This window comes from Myxine glutinosa, chromosome 1 (assembly GCF_964187855.1).
Source record: "Myxine glutinosa chromosome 1, kmMyxGlut1.1, whole genome shotgun sequence".
Classification (NCBI taxonomy): domain Eukaryota; kingdom Metazoa; phylum Chordata; class Myxini; order Myxiniformes; family Myxinidae; genus Myxine; species Myxine glutinosa.
The window spans coordinates 158,579,401-158,593,997 of record NC_136261.1 but is presented as its reverse complement, the minus strand read 5'-3'; the positions used below and the strand labels follow the sequence as shown (position 1 = coordinate 158,593,997).

General features: G+C 42.3%; 1 protein-coding gene across 1 annotated transcript in view; it reads left to right on the top strand.

Moving 5' to 3' along the window:
* CCNF (cyclin F) overlaps positions 1–14,597 on the top strand; it is a 91,248-nt gene that overhangs the window by 58,129 nt on the left and 18,522 nt on the right. The window contains exons 9-13 of the mRNA XM_078771142.1: positions 4,090–4,253; positions 7,840–8,004; positions 8,180–8,303; positions 14,181–14,361; positions 14,465–14,549. Coding sequence (XP_078627268.1) covers positions 4,090–4,253; positions 7,840–8,004; positions 8,180–8,303; positions 14,181–14,361; positions 14,465–14,549 — 719 coding nt within the window. The remainder of the gene's footprint in view (positions 1–4,089; positions 4,254–7,839; positions 8,005–8,179; positions 8,304–14,180; positions 14,362–14,464; positions 14,550–14,597) is intronic.

The window sequence follows — 14,597 nt, the reverse complement described above, 5'->3', positions numbered from 1 at the left end:
TTAACTGTACAGCAAATGCATATAACAAGGAAAGATTGGTGTATAGGTTAAATAAATAACACTTTGTGTGCGCATCTGCATCAGATGGTCTTGCTACGTTATTCAATTCAATTTGTTGTTAGGGTCTGCGATCTTTGTCTTCTGCAAAGCACCAAAGATGGACACTTCCGTACTTATTACCAGGATCCATCATTCTCACATTATGCAGTAATTTGTTTTTCTGCCAAATATTTTTTCTTCACAATTTGATTTATTACCCAGAGAGGGTATTGCATTTGAGTCCGTTTGTTACTTGCAAAATCAAAGATTTTAAAAGTATACTAGCAGAAGTACCTGGCATTGCCGGGTGGGGGAGAGGAGGGGGAAGGGGAGGGGGGGGGAACGGGGGGAGGGGAGGGGAACGGGGGGAGGTTGGGGAGGGGCAGGTGGGGGAAGGGGGGAGGGGAAGGGTGGAGGGGGAGGGGGTATGGTGGAGGGGGAATGGAGGGGGGAATGGCAGGGGGAGGGGAAAGGGGAGGGGGGAGGTGGTGGAAGGTGGGAGGGGAGGGTGGAGGGGGAAGGGTAGGGTGGAGGGGAAGGGGAGGGGAGGAAGGGGAGGGCCAGTCAACAATGACGTTGCAGTTCTCATGGGAGGAGAGCAGCACAACAATCGTGACATCGTCCTGCATCTTTGCAACAACAGCACAAAGCGGATTTTGGAGACTCACCGATCCTGTGATGCCCTCCAGTACCGGCGTTGCCGGGCGGGGGAAGGGAGACCCGTACATTCCCAACCCATACATTCGCCCTCTCAACTCAAGCTCACTCGGACAAAAGCCTCGCATAAATTACACCGTGAAGGCCCAATGGCCATGTCTATGCCACAAATCAAGGACCTGAGCGAGTCTGGCGCACTGAATTGAAAATATATAGAACGCTCACACTCCGTGAAAAGTGTAGCCGCCGTGTCGCCATCTTGGTTAGCACGACTTGACCAACTCGCTTCGCGGATCTCGTTTGTTTTGAATGTGTCCCAGATTTTCAAAGCGAGACAACTGTTAAAATGCCTTTTTGTGTGGCAATAAACTGCTTCAATCAGTTAAGGAAGGGTTGTGGAAAGACGTTTCACAGCTGTTTCAAAGACGTTTAATAAAAATCGACACAAAACACGATCGCACAAAAGGTGAAAAAACGCAATTGCTTTTCGCTCTGAATTACGTGCAAACGCGTGACGGAAATCACCATCGCCCAGCATCGAGTGCCAACCAAGATGGCGCCCGGTAGCTGCATCTCCACCTATGTGGTGTGAATGGAAATGGTCATTCTATATATTTTCCGTTCAGTGGTCTGGCAGCGAGGATGGAACATCACGTGATCGCTCTGAGCGAATCAGCAAGCTGCTCTGGCACCGGCTGAGATTCCGCGTATAATGTTCCTCGCTGAAATGCGCTGAGGTAAATATGAATAAAAAATATGGATCTCGTCAAATATTTTTAGGTAGGCCATGTCCTGCCCGGGCTCAATGGCTATGCCTATGCCAAATATCAAGCACTTGAGCCTCTCCGTTTAGGAGTCCATCGGAACACACACACACACACACACACACACACACACACACACACACACACACACACACACACACACACACACACACACACACACACACACACACACACACACACACACACACACACACACACACACACACACACACACACACAGTTTTATTTATATAGATTGGTCGGTTGCGTTTGTATAGAGGCTAACCTAACCCCCGCTAACAGAGGAGGCTAACCGTATAGAGGCTAACACACATACATTTATATAGAGGCTAACCCCCGCTCTAGCAGGGAAAATGGGCTTTAAAATGCATGTTGTTGTTGTTGTTGGTCGGTTGCGTTTGTGGTTCTGTCTGTCTGTTTGTCTGTCTGTCACCGGCCTACAGGTCACAATTCAAAACCGATCGTCAAGAAACTTCACCGAGTTGTATAGGTCGTCCCAGTTGAGAAGCCTATTGATTTTGAGGTCAAAGGTAATCTGGAGGTCAAATTTCTAAAATCGCCATTTTAAATCCGATTGTCTTGAAAATTGAACAGCATTTGCATATCGAGTCACTAAATTGGGAAACATACTATTTTTGAGGTCAAAATGTCAAAGGTCAACTCAAGGTCAAACTTCCACAATCATCACTTAACATCTGTTAAACCATCAATTTGCATCCGATTTACTTGAAAATTGAATCAACATTTGCATATTGCCTCACTGAATTGGTGAACCATCTATTTTTGAGGTCAAAAGGTCAACTCAAGGTCAAACTTCTAAAATCATTTTTCATCTGAAAAACCGTCACTTTTCATCCTGTTGACCCGAGCTTTGATCAAGATCGTAAATTTTAATCTTCATGAAATGGACAATTTGCTGTATCAATGGAAACTTTTGGGGGGTGCTTTTGGGGGGAGCCTGGATTTTGCAAATATTGTGCTCCGCATGACGTCTTCTGTCTGTTTGTCTGTCACCGGCCTACAGGTCACAATTCTAAACCGATCGTCACGAAACTTCAAGTCGTATAGGTCATCCCAATTGAGAAGCCTATTGATTTTGAGGTCAAAGGTCATCTGGAGGTCAAATTTCTAAAATCACCATTTTAAATCCAATTGACTTGAAAATTGAATAGCATTTGTATATTGAGTCACTAAATTGGGAAATGAACTATTTTTGAGGTCAAAAGGTCAAAGGTCAACTCAAGGTCAAACTTTCAAAATCATCACTTTTCATCTGAAAAACCGTCAATTTTCATCTGATTGACTTGAAAATTGAACAGCATTTGCATATTGCCTCACTGAATTGGGAAACCAACTATTTATGAGGTCAAAGGTCAAATGAAGGTCAAACTTCCAAAATCATCAATTTTCATCCGATTGACTTGAAAATAGAACAGCATTTGTGTATTGCCTCACTGAATTGGGAAACCAACTATTTTCGAGGTCAAAAGGTCAAAGGTCAACTCAAGGTCAAACTTCTAAAATCATTTTTCATCTGAAAAATCATCACTTTTCATCCTGTTGACCCAAGCTTTGATCAAGATCGTAAAAATTTTTTTATCTTCATGAAATGGACAATTTGCTGTATCAATGGAAAACTTTTGGGGGGTGGGGGGGGAGGGGGCGTATTTTGCAAGTATCGTGCTCCGCATGACGCCTTCTTGTTTGTTTGTTTGTTTGTTTGTTTGTTTGTCTGTTTGTCCGCACAGAATAAATATGATTTTCTCTGCAACCATTGGTCCAATTGACAGGAAGTTTTCACCATAGGTGCAACTCCACCTGTATAATTTTTAAATTATATATGATGTCATACGTCACGTGGTATGGGCGCCATCTTGGAAAAACCGAAAAACTTTGCACCTATATCTCCGAAAGCGCTGCATAGAAAAAAATTGAGACATGGCTCATTGTAAATAACTCTCCATGGGGAATAAAATATGTTAATGATAATGTCATAGGTGCCTCCATTATGACGTCATAATTCGACGAGTACAAAATGTCATCCGATCAAGATGAAATTTCTTGAGCATCATCTAGGGATAAATGGGAGGAAAAAAAATAATGGCGTCATTGGTCACGTAGTTCGGCCGCCATATTTGTTTCAACACAAAAGCCTTAAAAACCACTGAAAATATGTCCTGGCTAGGGTCTACAATCTCTGATTGCTCTTTCTTCCACTTGGTTTTGACACATTTGTTGTGTGAATATTGTGACTATCAGAATTATGGTTTGTAAATGGGAAGGGACTTGAAGATTTTTCTCATGCAATTGTGTTCTATCCAATTAAACTAAACCATGGCTGTAGTTTTGTTGTACCCACAAGCTTCAGTTTTTGCAACTCAAATGAGGAAAAAATAGTAAATTCATTTATTTTATTTTTGCACCAAATTTTTTTTTCCCAAGGTTGTGAGGTCTGAAAAGTAAAGACACTGTGTTAATAGTTTGCAGGAATAAGGATAGTGAGCTATGTTCCTCTGAAGAAACAAAATTTGAAATTATTTTTTGCAAAGGCTCAGAATGATATTGGTGAAAATGATTGTTAATACTTGGTTCTCTTGTGCTTATGCAGTTGTCACTAGCTCAGGCTTTGGCTCGCGCATATGGAGATGGGCAGCTTAGTCCATCGGATGTGTCAGCTGCTCGACTCTCCGTGGGTCAGTTTTTCCAGGCATCGCAGCCCACTCGAGCTGATCAGGTGTTTGCTGCTCAGCACGGCATGAACGAAACTATGCGGTAAGCATAAATATAGTATTTTTGTGACAGCAATGATTAATCAGTGTGATTACAATTCACTTAATTTTCCCACCTGTTCACCCTCTACCCACTGAGTATTTATTTGGCATGCACTTGTGAAAGGGAGAAAATGGGGATTAAGGAGTTGGACATGGTGGGCCAAAAGTCACTGAAGGTTTTCTTTTTTTCATAACTTTTTTTATTTTAAAATAAAAATTAATGAAAAAAATTGCAAATGTTAGTTTAATTCATGGAATTTGTTTTTTTCGTTTAATTGTGAAAAAGAATGTACTGCAAAGGGCCCCCATTGGCTTCTTAGCAAAGTCTTGCTCTTTCCAAAACGTGATCGATTGCTGCAATTTCATCAGAAAAATCAGGATCGTCCGTTACGAGTTGCTGCAATTTGGTTGCAAATGTCAGTTGATTTGGTGGATCTTGAGGTGACGTTTCTTGCACCATTTGAATCTTGAAAGGAAACGGCAACAAATCTTTCTTCATTATCCTTCACAATGATGATCTTGCCACATTCCGAGCTGAGTTGCACGTTTACGAGTTGATGTTTCTGGGTTTTCGTTAACACTCTCTCTAACACGGTCAATGTTTTGTGGAGTACGACTTATTTTTGGTCTTCCACTGCGGGCTGAGTTATGAATAGACCGCTTTGACTCAAAACGAGCAATCGAGTTCCGAATCGTGTTTTCTGATTGTTGTTTTTGAACATTAAAATGATTGCGAAATTTTCTTTGAGTTTGAATTCTTGATTTCCCACTGGAGTAATAAAATTCAAAAATTTTCATGCGCTGGTCATTGGTAAATTTCTTCATAATGTATCTCCCTGGTCGTCTTTATCTGAAAAAAAGAAGAAAACCTTCAGTGACTTTTGGCCCACCCTGTATATATGTTTGTGGACCATTCAGAGATAGTGATTATCTGTGATCCTCAAACGGACAGAATTCTTAGGAACTGAATTTAAATGGAGAACTGAATCTGACATGGGCGGGAATTGTGGTGGGAGGGGGGGGAGGTGGTGGTGGAAGGTGGCGGAACATAGTAAATTACAGAAAGAATTCAACAGTGGGTTGAATAACCAATAATAGTCACTATATTGTCTGATTGTGTGTGCAATTCTCCATAGACTTGATTCTCACAGCGTAATTATGAAAGGTTACTGGTTTAAAAAAACCCACCACAAATCGATGTACAAGCATTATCTATACCACGAGCACAGCCAATGACTGCTCCACTCCTGTCAATTGCAGCTGCTTTGGACGAGCTTCACTCTGAATCTCGAGCTCAATTTCTGGCAATAAGTACTGAATAAAATTTAATCTAGTAATCTCTGGAGAGTCCAGTTAAATACTGATTTACTCTTTTATTCACTGATTTATTGATTTACTTCAGTTAAATACTGAAATACTCTTTCTGTCTTCTACCGACTCCTCTCCGGCCTTGCTCCCCCAGCTCTCTCTGTGCTCTGCCCCCCAAATATTCCTACAGGTCGCACAAGATCTGCCAGCAACCCTCTTATGGTTAAACTGCCAAAATCAAAGACTCTCTATTTACCTTCACTCTTTCATTCCTCTTTTCTCCCACCTCTGGAACAAACTCCCTCACCCTCTTCAATCCCACTCCTCCCTCTAGGTCTTTAAAACCTCTGTCCACCACCATCTCTTATCTTCCCCCATCCAAAACCTTGATCTTTTCTACCCCTGTTAATTCACCCCAGATCCACTTTTTTGAAATACCGACTTCTTTCCTGGAAGCCGTAGCAGTGTCCACGTGTTTTGTTTTTTTAACCTCTCCCACCCCACCCCCCTTCCCATGCCTCCTCCCCCCCAAGCCCTCTCCCTCCCACAGATCTCTCGATGTCCCTGCTCTCAAATGTTGTGTTTGTGTCCTTCCCCCTCTCTCCCCATCTTGTCTACCGCTCCCAATGTTTTATGTGTTGGTTTGTCTTTCTGTGTGATTAATGTTTGCTCTTTCACGAGCCTCGATCTTGTATACAAAAACAAAACAAAAAAGTTCTGTTGCCATGCTGGACCAGAGACATTTGGCCAGGCTTCCAAAAGCTTTTGATGCTGCCTGCATGCGGTGTGCAACTTCGGCATCAGGTGAGTTGTCATGTATTGCTGCACTCCCAAGATATGTATAGGTGTTAGCACATCTAAGGGCTTCTCCATTGACAAGTACTTTGGGTTGAATATTCATGTCCATGTTATGTCTATCAGTTGACTGAAAGAGAAGTTCAGTTTTGCTGGTCTTAATTTGGAGTCCAAATTGTTTTGCTGCAGTTGCAAAACGATTGGCGATTTCTTGGATATCCCTAAGTGAATGGGCAACTAGGGCTGAATCGTCAGCAAATAGAAGTTCTCTACCTCATTCTACTCTCACTTTGGTGTTGGGACACAGTCTGGCGAGGTTGAATCGTTTTCCGGTACTTCTGGTACGGATATAAATTCCAGGACTGAGATTTTGTGACATGCTGGTAAGGACTCTAATTAGGAACAAGGTGAACAGAGGGGGTGCTAACACAACCTTGTTTCTATCCATGGCATATATCAAACGAGTCAGTGACATTACCTACCACAGAGACTCTGCCAATCATCCCATCATGGAAGTCTTTCATGATCTTTATGAAATGATCTGGATAGCCATAGATCTTGAGTATCTTCCAAAGGGTTTCCCTGTCCAGTGTCGAATGCTTTTGAAAAGTTGAGAAATGCAACATATAAGTGAAAATAATATTATACATTGTACAAGTGACCTTAATCAGACTCGGCAACGGTTGCTAGAGTGAGATGTGCATGGAAGAAGTTTTGGGAACTGAGTGGCATGCTGACGAGGAGGGGAGTGTCGTTGAAGCTGAAGGGAAAGGTGTATGCTGCATGTGTGAGAAGTGTTATGATATATGGGAGCAAGATATGGGTAATGAACGTAGAGCAGCAACGAAGGCTGGAAATCGTGGAAATGCGAATGGTTCGGAGGATGTGCGGAGTATCGTTGAGAGAGAGGAAGACAAATGATGAATTGCGAAAGATGATGGGAATAGAGCCTGTGATTGATGCTGTGAAGAGAACAGGTTGAGATGGTTTGGTCATGTCTTGAGGAAGGATGAAAGTGACTGGTTGAGAAGAGTGATGGAAATGAATGTAGAAGGAAGTAGAGGACAGGGAAGACCGAGAAAGACTTGGCTAAAGGTGGTGGAAGAAGAAATGTGGGCAAGGGGGTTAACAAGGGGAGATGCAGAAAATAGGGTAGAATGGAGAAGATTGTCATGGGGACCGCAAGGCTAACCCCCGCTCTAGCAGGGAAAATGGCCTTAAAATGCTTGTTGTTGTCGTCGTTGTTGTTGTTGTTGTTGTTGTTGTTGTTGTGCAAGTGACCATAATGACCTTGCTGTCTGGTTTATCTAACAGCTGTTCATAACTTTGTGAATGGAACTGCTATCTGTTCGGGAAGCTCTGAAAGCTTCATTGTCACTCAAGTATATTGTCCTAATTTGTTCTTGGGTTGCATCATTTTGCTCGGTATGATTGAAGCCAACACTATGCTCAAGTCTCTTTCCCCACTGTTGTTGCCTGTTCAGGTATATATTGGTGGACTGGCTGGCTGAAGTGGTGACTACAAAAGAGTTGCCGTCATCATGCTTGCACTCGTCCGTGCGCTGCCTGGACAGCTGTCTCCTTCAACGTGCTGTATCTCGTTCCTTCCTGCAACTCCTTGGCATTGCCTGCCTTGTCATCTCATCACGGTACACGGGCTTTTTTGCCTTGTCTTGATTTTGATATTTACTCATTAATGACAGGTGTCTGCAACAGTGCAGACCAAGCAAACAGCTGTTTCTCTTGCTCCTAGATGGAACCCAATTAGGCTTGTTGTTTTTTTTGTTTGCAATTTTTCACTGACACTCTGCTCATTCCCAGCAGCATGCTGTCCCAAGACATTGTTACAGTTCGAGAAGGTGTCTGGCTCACAGACAACACGTACAAGTATGAAGATTTGGTGCGAATGATGGGAGAGGTGGTGTCCATGTTAAGGGGAAAAGTAATGGTACGTTTTGCATGTGAATGGCTATAACTGGAAATGAGTGCAATTTGTATTAACCTGAGAAAACGTTTTGAAGACAAATGTTGACACAGTTTTGAAAAATCAATGTTAAAAATTGGTTAACTCTGTGAGGTATGCACAACATCTGAGCTTCTCGGCCCAGCTACAAACTGTCATCCTGTGGATTACAAAACACGAATGATCAACTTTCTTTGCACAAAATGTTTACAATCCTCAGGCGGTGGAGTAAAGTGTTGAATAAATTACCCAACCACTTCACAACTGCAAATCCTGGAAGTAACACCAGCACTGACCTTAAAAGATACACCAATATTTTATAATTAGTATATTGCTCAAGCGTAGTAAGATGAAGTGCCTTATTATTACCTTAAATAAACTTATGATTGGTTACATTGGGCTGGAAGGATAGCCTAGACTCTAGAGGTACGCACGCTCGCTTCTGAGATCTCTGGCCTGGATTGGAATCCCGACCCAGCTGTAAACTGTCATTTCGGTGTTCCACAGGCAGGGTGATTCATCAATGTGTGTGACGTCCCTCGGATGGACGTCAAACGAGTGTCCCGTCTGCCAGCATTTTTTGGCGGACGTTAAAGATCCCTCGGGTAGGCGTGCTATCGCTGGCACCATTAACATATTGCAAATTCCTACTCTAACTACAGGGGGCACTGCATCAGCAGTACAGCTATGCCTCCAGTGCTGCATACGAAAATGGGAGGGGATGAGGAAGAGGTGGAGGAGGGTTCATTTTTTTTTCTGGTCTCCTTCTCAATCCCTTTCTTTAGGTTAGGTTTGTACTGGTTGAGCAGATTTTAATGGATCAAGTCTAATTTTCGTAGCGAGAGATACTGAACTTGACCAAACAAAACTCAGATAATGGAATTGTGCCTGGTTGATTGTCGAGAACCTTTTTTATTTTATTTTATTTAATCATGAGTTTTCTTTGTTTTCTATTCAGTCACATGCGTTTATTTAGATATGTTTTATTCGGGCATGAATTGTTTTTGTTTTCTGAATGTCCATATAATTTTTGGGATTCACATAAATCTGTTGTAAAAGGTTGAGGGGAATATTCAAATATTGTCAGAATGTAAATGAGAACAAACAGCCATGCCAAGACTTTATGACAATTCAAAAGCATACAGTCTAGCCTTTGTTAGGTGATTGGCTGGAAGCAAATAATTCATGGTATCAGCAATCAGTGACCTCTTTAATGTTTGCTTGCAGCTATTGTGCCAATAGCATGGTTTTGTCAAGCATTACTGCAAGGTAAATATGAAAGAAATAGATAAAGGCATTAATAATCGTGGGATTTTGAAATGGTTGAATGCCGATATTTTATTTTTTATTTTTTTCGTTTGTAGCTCTGTATGGAAAGCTCTATTGGCCTTATGGTATCATAATAATTACCGATTTTCATGAAACGTTACTCGATTACTCCCTAGAAAATCACAGGCAGTGTATAAGCGACATACTCACTCGAGGCCTGAACATGGAGGTGTTATAATAAACATGTGTAAAACAATATTTTTAACGCGAAAGATCAATCAGATTGCAGACTCACGCCAGGACGTGTTTTCAGTGGTTCATAAGGCTTTTGTGTTCAAACAAATATGGCGGCCCAACCACGTCACCGATGACGTCTTCATTATTATTTTTTTTCTCCACCAATTTATCCCGAGATTATGCTCAAGACATTTCATCTTGATCGGATGAAGTTTTGTACTTGTCGAATTATGACGTCATAATGGAGGCACCGATGACATCATTAACATATTTTATTCCCCATGGAGAGTTCTTTACAATGAGTCATGTCTCAATTTTTTTCTATTCAGCGCTTTCAGAGATATATAGATGCAAAGTTTTTCTGTTTTTCCAAGATGGCGCCCATATCACGTGACCTATGTCATAATTATCATTTAAAAATTATACAGGTGGAGGTGCACCTATGGTGAAAATTTCCTGTCAATCGGACCAACGGTTGCAGAGAAAATCATATTTATTCTGTGCGGACAAACAAACAAACAAACAAACAGACAGACAGACAAATGAAAAATAACTCACAGAGCGACACTTGACAAACGAGAACAAAGTAGAATGGCACTCAGTAGAGTATCCTTTTGACTTCACAAATAATTGGTGGTTGAATTATGTGACCTGATATGAAAATCCTATTTAAATTTCAAGTCAATTGGATGAAAATTGAGGATTTTAGAAATTTGAAAAGGTTGTTGACCTTCTGGCTTATGTTTGCTCCAAAATAGTTGGTGATTGAATTCAGTTTGCTGATATGTAAATCCTATTCAAATTTCAAGTCGATGGGATGAAAATTAAGGATTATAGAAATTTGCGAAAAGTGGTTGACCTTTGGCCTATGTTGACCTTGTGACTTGTGTTGATCTCAAAAATAGTTGGTGGTTGAATTCAGTTAGCTGATATGTAAATCCGATTCAAATTTCAAGTCGATCGGATGAAAATTGAGGATTTTAGAAGTTTGAAAAGGTTGTTGACCTTCTGGCTTGTGTTTGCTCCAAAATAGTTGGTGGTTGAATTCAGTTAGCCGATATGTAAATCCTATTCAAATTTCAAGTCGATGAGATGAAAATTGAGGATTATATAAATTTGAGAAAAGTGGTTGACCTTTGGCCTATGTTGACCTTTTGACCTCAAATATATAGGATTTTGTCGGACCACGAACTCTACCATTTGGTGAAGTTTTGTGAAGATCGCTTTGAAGTTGTGACCTGTAGGCAAATGTAAGTGAACAGACAAACAAACACACACACAAACCGGAGTGATAAACATACTTGTTTAACCTTTGCCAAGTAACAAACGGACTCTGGCGAGGGTAATAACAGGCGTATGTGTAAACACTTTAGTAAATAAATTTGTGTTGTTGACAGGAAATCATGACAACCTCAACATACAGAGAAGAGAGAGAGGAGAGAAGAGAGAGAGAGGAGAGAGGAGAGAGAGAGGAGAGAGAGAGAGGAGAGAGAGAGAGAGGAGAGAGAGAGAGAGGAGAGAGGAGAGAGGAGAGAGAGAGGAGAGAGAGAGAGGAGAGAGAGAGAGAGAGAGGAGAGAGAGAGAGGAGAGAGAGAGGAGAGAGAGAGAGGAGAGAGAGAGAGAGAGAGAGAGAGAGAGGAGAGAGAGAGGAGAGAGAGAGAGGAGAGAGAGAGAGGAGAGAGAGAGGAGAGAGAGAGAGAGGAGAGAGAGAGAGAGGAGAGAGAGAGAGAGGAGAGAGAGAGAGAGGAGAGAGAGAGAGAGGAGAGAGAGAGAGGAGAGAGAGAGAGAGGAGAGAGAGAGAGAGAGAGAGAGGAGAGAGAGAGAGAGAGAGAGAGAGAGAGAGAGGAGAGAGAGAGACAGACACAGAGACAGAGAGGAGACCAAAACCCAGGTAGTGTATAAGTGCAAGACCCGATCGAGGCCTGTAGGCCAATTATGTGATTTTATCCGGCATCATTGTCTATGCAAACATAGCCCTCAAACTCCCTCTGGATGAAAGAGGAGGCCATACAAAGTTTTGTTGTACTGGTTCACACAGGGTCCAGATGCATTTACAAGCAAACACATTTTCTTCTTTATGTATTAAATGATGATACACCTGAATCAATGATGTGATGGCAATGTTGATGATGGAAACATCAAAGATGAGTTGGAGTTGGAGATGATTATGGTGTGGGGCTTGAGGGGGTTATTGTGTTGACAGTCCATGTTAAGTCAACCCACCTAGTGTTGATTCAATGGCCCAACACCAGGCTTGCCAACCCATAATTATCTGAGCGCATTAACCTCAATCAACAAACCTTGCCTCAATAAATTAATCACGATAGAGCGAATCCGTGAAGGGGAAACCCACGATTGGCAAGGTCCTCCTGGACAAGAAGGAAATTGTAGCAGAATGAGATTGTTTTGGAGTGAGAATATATATATATATGAATGAATGAATGAATGAATGAATGATCGTTTTAAGGCCATTTTCCCCGCTAGAGCGGGGGTTAGCCTTGTGGGCCCCATGACAATCATGGTTCCCTGTTTGAGGCAATGTTTTTATGGCCGGATGCCCTTCCTGACGCCAACCCTCAGTCGCCTCTTACGATGCGCAGGGATACGGTGTACCTATTCTAAATATATATGTATATATATATATATATTTTGGATCAAGCAGGGGGAAATAGGATAATGTTGAGTAGGTGAAATGTGCGATATTTGAGAAGGAAGTAGCTGATCTAGAAACGTAACGACAAAAGACGTGATTTTTCACGGAAGCTATCCGTGGAGTAGGCCTTGAATCATACAAAAACAATTTTGACAATACAGCACAACAAGGTACGATTTAACATGGAAAATGGGACGAAAACAAAGTACAGTGTTGTAAAACAGGACATATCCGGTTTGAATAACCTGGATTTGTGGTGGAATGGAAACAGAAGCTGCACATTCAACCACACATGCAAAAATCCCCGAACTGGAATACCATTGTATTGAAAATACTCACAAAATTTCCTGTCTATTGACCCAGATTCACCTTTTTCTTTGGACAGATTCCATTTGGCTGCAGTCAATAATGGGATGTGTGATACTATGATGAAAGCTCATAACGTGGTTGTTGTGTGTCAATGGACAGGAAGTGAGTTGGACATAGGCTCCATTAATTAAATTACATACTGAGGTCTTTATGCATCACCATCGTCTGTAACGACTTGGTATCGAACAGCATAACTTTTGCAGGTGAAAAAAAGAAGAAAAGCTTTTCCTTTTATCATCTACTTCTGTGTTGTATGTCCATCATTGACGTGAGTACCTGGAAGCTCGGAGCAGTGCCAATTGTATGGTAAAGCAGCATTTGTTAGCCTCCAAAGCTAGTCGCCGACTGGGCATCCTCCGTCGTGCGAAGTCCTTCCTTGGCACACATGAGCCCACCACATGCAAAGCTTTCATCCACCGCTTGACGGAGTACTGTTCTCCCCTCTGCGCTGGTGCTCCTGCCTCACACCGAGCTCGGCTTCACGCTGTAGAAACCAAAGCTTTCAGAATCATTGGAATCTCCCGCGATGAACCCAACTCCGAGGGCCTTTCACTCAATCACCACAGACAGGTTGGTGGTCTTTCTGTCTTCTACCGACTCCTCTCTGGCCAAGCTCCCCCTGCTCTGTCTCTGCTCTGTCCCCCAAATATTCCTGCAGGACACACAATATCTGCCAGCAACCCTCTTATGGTTAAACTGCCAAAATCAAGACTCTCTGCTCACCTTCACTCTTTCATTCCTCTTTTCTCCCGCCTCTGGAACAAACTCCCTCACTCTCTTCAATCCCACTCCTCCCTCCAGGTCTTTAAAACAGCTGTTCACCACCATCTCTTATCTTCCCCCATCCAAAACCTTGATCTTTTCTACCCCTGTTAATTCACCCCAGATCCACATTTTTGAAATACCAACTTCTTTCCTGGAAGTCCTAATAGTGTCCATGTGTTTTATACCTCTCCCACCCCCCTGTTTTATACCCCTCCCCCATCCCTTGCCCCCTCCCCCCAAGCCCTCTCCCTCCCACAAATCTCCCGATGTCCCTGTTCTCTAGTGTTGTGCTTGTGTGCTTCCCTCTCTCTCCCTATATTGTCTCCCGCTCCCTTTATTATGTTTTATGTGTCAGTTTATGTTTTTTGTGATTAATGTTAGCTCTTACATGAGTCTCGTTCTCGATCTTGTATACCAAAAAAATAAAATAAAAGCAGATACAAGTTGTAATTGTTGTATAAAGATGTGTATTGCAGGAAAGAAAAGTGTTTAAGGACAGTGGACTAACAATTCACTATACTCCGTTTTTTTTATTTTTCTTACCATTTGCGGTCCTTTGTACCCTGCAGATGCCGACTGTTCCAGACTACACTTCAATTCTCTTGTCTCTCGCACCCTGCGGAGAGCACACTGAAGCGCTCCTCTCATATATTTCCGAACTCTCCCTGCTCTTTGCTCCTCTTGCCGCGATGCCTCCTGCACGTCTCGCTGCGTCGGCTTATTTGCTTTCTCGTACACTGCACCGGCTTGGTGAGTGCTTTTGGCTAAAATTAGAAATGCCCTGAGGGGTATGCAAGTTTGAGTTGGGTAATTTGTGTCCATTATTTACTTGATGAAGATTGCATCTCTACAGAGCCTTGGCCTTCGGTTCTTGCTGACTTCACTGGCTGGACGCAATTGGAGATTGCATCTTCTGCTCTGCTTTTATACAGGAGATGGTATGCTTTCTCAGGCAATCGCTACAATTGGTTATAAATGTCTGGTTC